Genomic DNA, 5,092 nt, shown 5'->3' on the forward strand with positions numbered 1-5,092 from the left:
TAAGAGGTAAGGTTTAATACTATAATAATTATATAGATAAAGGCATTACGTAATATAACGCTAGTCCGTGCGTGAAATTTTTTATTTTCTTTAATTTTCGCTAAGTCAAACCCGTTTGTACCCGTTCTACGCACTTCGGAGTTGTAACCTTACGGCTGAACTATGCTATCCTACCATGGTACATTATTATTCTAACTTGCCTTTAGTCGACTTATCATTACTTAAAAGACCGCTTCTTTACTTGGATCTCATATACATGTTACAGCGATTAGGTATTGCATTTCCTTCATTCTCATCGTCGTCGGAGAATCAGAGCGCCAAAACAGTAAGGCGTAAGCCCAAGCCTACGGACGCTCAAGATGGAGGCAGGCGTTGAATATCGATCACTGCCTAGCCCTATACCTTCTTTGCATACACTTAGACGCTCAGGAACTCAGTTCTCGATTCGGGCCCTCGTAGCAGGTCTGTTCGTCGGAGTTCTTGTCAACATATCCAACACATATTATGGGCTGCAAGCTGGGATTTATTTTCAGATGCCCATGATATCAGGTCTTCTAGGCTACCTTCTCTTTAAAGGATCGGAGAGGCTCTCTATCGTACCTCTAAGCCCAGGAGAGAACGTTTTGATAATAAGTGCGGCCACTGCAACGGGATGCATGCCCGTTGCTGCTCACTTTGGTGGTATCATACCCGCTCTAGAATTTGTCATTGGTCCTCAGGATGGTGGTCCTTATCATTTCTCATTTGGTCAGCTATTGATATGGGCTTTCAGTCTCGCCTTCTTCGGCATATTCTTTGCCGCAATTCTGCATAATGGTCTCATCCAAAGAGATCGTTCGCCATGGCCGGGAGCCAAGGCGACCGCCCAAATGCTCACTGTCATGCACGAGACTACCAAGCACGGAGACAATGAGGTCATTGCCAATCCAACAGGGCAAGATCAGTATCGCAATGTATCCGGAGCTCCAAATCGTCAGTGGCAGAAGGTGGTTTCTGTACTTCTACGCTTTGGAGGAGGGTCATTCCTCCTAGTATGTACAGCCCTTGGAATATAGATCCAGACTAAAAAATGTAGACAACGGCCACGCACTTTCTCCCCTCGTTGCGTACGATACCCATTTTTGGCATGAGGGCAGCACAAAACTGGCTGTGGGACTTTGATCTCTCTGCAGGATTTATTGGCGGAGGCATCATCACTGGACCTGTGATTCCTCTACACATGCTATGTGGTACTATTGTTGGTTGGGCTATACTATCTCCTCTGATCATGAGTAAAGGCTGGGTACATGGACCAGTGGATGACTGGGAGACTGGGAGCAGATCTTGGATCATTTGGATCAGCACATCCGCACTTGTGGCCGATGCTGCTGTAAACCTTCTGTGGTTCGTTCTAGAATCGTTACGGAAACATATACTTGACTCTCCTGTCGAAGACCGACCGGATGACAGCCAGACTCCACTCCTCCACAATTCATCCAGGGACGCACCCAGGAGACGGCAAAGAGAACACCTACCAGCAACATTGCTCTACGGTTTCAAGAGGCAAACACGACTCCTACTTGTGGCCATGTTTGTCTTGTCGATAATTATTTGTGTTATCGGAGTGCGTCTAGTCTTCGGGTCGATCATTGGGCCACATCTCGTGGTGTTGGGGATCGCCCTTGCACTTCCTATGGCTGTAGCAGGTATACGTGCACTCGCCGAGTGTGACTGGAATCCCCAAAACGGTTTAGGTAAGGCCCTAATGCTGTCCGTCCTATGTAATGCTGAATTTAGTGCAGTATCCCAGCTAGTCTTCGCGACTCTGGTATCAAGAGCGAATCCGAACGCGCTTGTCATCAATCTTGTGACCGCTGGAATTGCATCAGCGTGTGCAAGCCAATCTGGTGACATCGCATTCGACTTCAAACTCGGCAGTTTCCTTGACGCTAATCCTGATGCTCAGATCTATGGACACATAGCTGGCTCAATTTTTGGCACGTTCGTCGCAACAGTCTCTTACAGACTGTACACTTCGTCATATGAGGTTCCAGGTCCAGTGTTTCAGATACCAGGCTCCTATATCAGTGTCAGTACGGCAAGACTCATTCTTGGAAAGGGTCTTCCAGAAGGTGTTCCAATGTTTGCTTTGGCCTTCGGCGGTTGGTTTGCCATTAGTGCATTTCTGAAGCTACGGTTTTCGGACAGGTGGTGGAATAACGTGCTGCCCAGCGGTACAGCCTTTGCAATAGGTAAGTGCCTTGTTTCTGCTACATTCATCCGCACTATGGACACTTACAGTTATTAGGAATGGCAAATGTCCCCTCTTTTACACTTTCTCGCCTCGTAGGAGGCATAGCATGCTGGGCATATTCACGTTGGAATGCTAGGAGCGGCAATATCACTATCGCTAGTGGTGCAGGGATGATCTTGGGTGAGACAATTGGCAGCATTGCAGACCTTTGTCTCACTGCTGTCGGCGTCTGATATTCTGTCTCATCATCAGAATTAACATCATTCTCTTGCGAAGTGCAGCTGCTATACATGCTTTTTGTATGTACATGCTTCCGCTCCACAGGTCGCACCCAGGACTTAGATCTATATCTAATTATCTATCTAGAAACGTAAAAGTCTTTTGATGTTGTCAAAATTATACATGAATATGGACATGCCGATAACAGGAACAGTCGTTGCAAAATAAATCCATATGTGAAGATCTCCGGTACCAAGCTCCACAAAGTTCATACCGAAGATTGAACATGTGAATGTCAAGGGGATGAAAATCGTGGCCAGCACAGTCAGCTTCCGAACACGTTCTGCTTGAGTGAGCGTCCGTCGTGATTCTTCCAAGATAGAGCTATCGGCCAGGGTTCCAATACCACGTTCACACTCTAGGCTGAGGTTTTGTGCGCATGACAGAAGATAATTCAGGTCAATGAACAGCCTAGTTCCAGACTTTTCGGCGACTGGAGAATGAGAACAAGGCCAATTCATGTTTTTGCGATTCTCCAGTGTCCGTAATATTTGGGCTAACCGTTGTATGTGTGACGTAAGAACAGTCTTGATGTACCTCAGATTGAGTAGAGAACTGGCATTATATCTTCCTAGTCCCTCTTGGCCGATGAAGGAAAGTTCATGCTCTATGCGGCTCTGCAGTAGGTTCAAGCACTGGGACTCTGATGCTGCGGCGAACTGAAACAGCTCGCTCAGTGCATACAGTGCGTCCTTGCGAGCCACCTCAAGGTCCAACCCATATCCATATTGTATTGGAATCATGCAAATATTCTGCGCAGCTCTCCATTCGTCATTCGGTTCATTCGGTTTTGCTATAGGCTTCCGAAAAGTGTTCGTCCGAGGAAGGGTGGTCATGGATGGAGCCGAGAAGTTTTCGTGTCGAACATTCGTGGCATGTTCAACATCTTGATGCACAATGACAGGATAGAAATATGTCTCCCACGGTCGCGAGCCAGGGCGCGGACACCAAGGCCCGTTGGTGCACTTGGATAGATCTCTGCCACTGTCTAGCCATACAACTGCTCGCCACGACGTATGAGATTGGTTGATCTCGATCGATATGGTCTGTTCCAGCACATATTCTTGCTCGCTCACCAGGTAGCAGTTCCGGATAATTGAATCAGCGACTTTCGCCTCACTCCGAAGCTTTTGAAAGTATCTGGTAAGTCCTTCTGCCTCAATTTCTCGGGCAGCTTCCAGATCTTCGGGCTCCGCAGAGTAGGGGTTTATGCCTCGGGAGCATATCGTCGAGATGGTTAATTGGATGATTCGTGAAGAAGTTGAAGGTAATGAAGGGAAGGAATATAAATTTCGCGGCTCTAAGTTGAACGCTCTGCCTTGCAAGTGTCGGCGAAAAAGTTCTGGCAGAATCTTATATTTCTCAGCGATTATGCGAAGCCATTGCGACGAGGCGTGTCCACGGATGAAAACTAGGGATGTTCCATCTTGTTCAAGGGCTGTGAACTCGTTTAGCCCTTTTGTTGTGGGGTCGAAACAAGTTTGATTGCCGGTGACCAAGTCATGTACAACGGCAATACTGTCTCTAATGTCTGCCTCTACATCTCCAGGAACATAAGCGTCGCTTCCATGTCGTCCAAAGTTGGTGCTACGAAGATGACTGCTCAAACCTTCAAGATCAGGCCTTGGATACGCATGGCTCTGGCTGCATCGTTGTGATAACTGATCTAGTTCGTTCTGAAATGACCCGTGGTTGGCTGAATTCGTCGATTATCAGCCTAAGAGATTAAGAAGCAGCTACTGTACACTTACAGGTGCGGATCGACACCGCGTCTATGTCATAAGCTTTGTTAGCCATTTGTTCATCCTACGCCGAGTAATCTATCGCTAGAAGAGTTGAAGAATGCACTGTAAGCTTTGATTTTGGTAGCTTTAAACAAAAGCTTCACACATCTCCATGTATAAAGAGGGAAAGAAGGCAACAGGGCTACTAAGTACTCAGACTGGCCTTCAACGCGGTAGCTGGATCTCAAGGACGACTACTCATGAATGCAGAGCTGCAGTTGGCCCATGCACAGTATCCTCCCAAGGAATAAGCTCGAGCGCTCAATTCCGTGAGGCGTAGCTACGTGCGATCGCAGGACTTATTTATCGAGGCCCCCAAAGCTGAAGGAGTAGGATTGTCGCCGCCCATGCAGGATACAGCGGACATGGATGCCGACCTCGCGCGGTAGCTACCACACACGATGAGGTGATTTCATGGAACGTAACGCAAAAACGATAATGTCCTCGTACTCACGTCGTTTTCCTAGAACCTGAGTCGCTTAGCATTTTTTAATTTCACGCCTATATTCATATACCCTAACTAGATGGTTATTTTACCTCTTTACCTCTATATAAGAGTCTATATATAATAATATCTATATAGACTTATATAGTAGAGTAGAGCGATTAATTCTATATAATTTTTAAGCTCTATACTCTCTAATTTACTCTATAATAAAAGGATCTAGTTTCTTAGAGAAGAGAATAAAGGTAGTTTTTCTAGAACCTAATATAGTTTTTATATAGTTCTCTTCTAGATATTTTTTAAGATTCTTCTCTATCTCTTTAAAAGAACTTTATAATAAGAGAAAAACTA

General features: G+C 46.0%; 2 protein-coding genes across 2 annotated transcripts; one reads left to right on the forward strand and one right to left on the reverse strand.

Annotated features, from left to right (window-relative positions):
* Positions 1-359: 359 nt before the first annotated feature.
* Positions 360-2,466, forward strand: EJ05DRAFT_445351 (OPT superfamily oligopeptide transporter; the record flags this gene model as incomplete). Its single annotated transcript, XM_033742173.1, has 4 exons — positions 360-1,031; positions 1,076-1,733; positions 1,782-2,231; positions 2,288-2,466. 4 exons carry the CDS (start codon positions 360-362, stop codon positions 2,464-2,466), a joined length of 1,959 nt encoding a protein of 652 aa, XP_033595544.1.
* Positions 2,467-2,484: 18 nt separating this feature from the next.
* EJ05DRAFT_542115 (uncharacterized protein) lies at positions 2,485-4,699 on the reverse strand. Its single transcript, XM_033749700.1, has 2 exons — positions 4,264-4,699; positions 2,485-4,208 (listed from the first exon to the last, which is right to left on the reverse strand). The coding sequence occupies exons 1-2, from the start codon at positions 4,307-4,309 to the stop codon at positions 2,596-2,598; spliced, it is 1,659 nt and encodes a 552-aa protein (XP_033595545.1). The 5' UTR covers positions 4,310-4,699; the 3' UTR covers positions 2,485-2,595.
* Positions 4,700-5,092: the final 393 nt, after the last annotated feature.

This window comes from Pseudovirgaria hyperparasitica (assembly GCF_010093815.1).
Source record: "Pseudovirgaria hyperparasitica strain CBS 121739 unplaced genomic scaffold EJ05scaffold_22, whole genome shotgun sequence".
Taxonomy (NCBI): domain Eukaryota; kingdom Fungi; phylum Ascomycota; class Dothideomycetes; order Acrospermales; family Acrospermaceae; genus Pseudovirgaria; species Pseudovirgaria hyperparasitica.

What these genes read in the sequence shown, in the direction of transcription:
- EJ05DRAFT_542115 (XM_033749700.1), bottom strand. Translation starts at nt 4,309, where the DNA reads ATGGCTAACAAAGCTTATGACATAGACGCGGTGTCGATCCGCACCT. An exon ending in CGCGGTGTCGATCCGCACCT is followed by an intron (nt 4,209 to 4,263) that starts GTAAGTGTACAG and finishes CGACGAATTCAG; the next exon opens with CCAACCACGGGTCATTTCAG.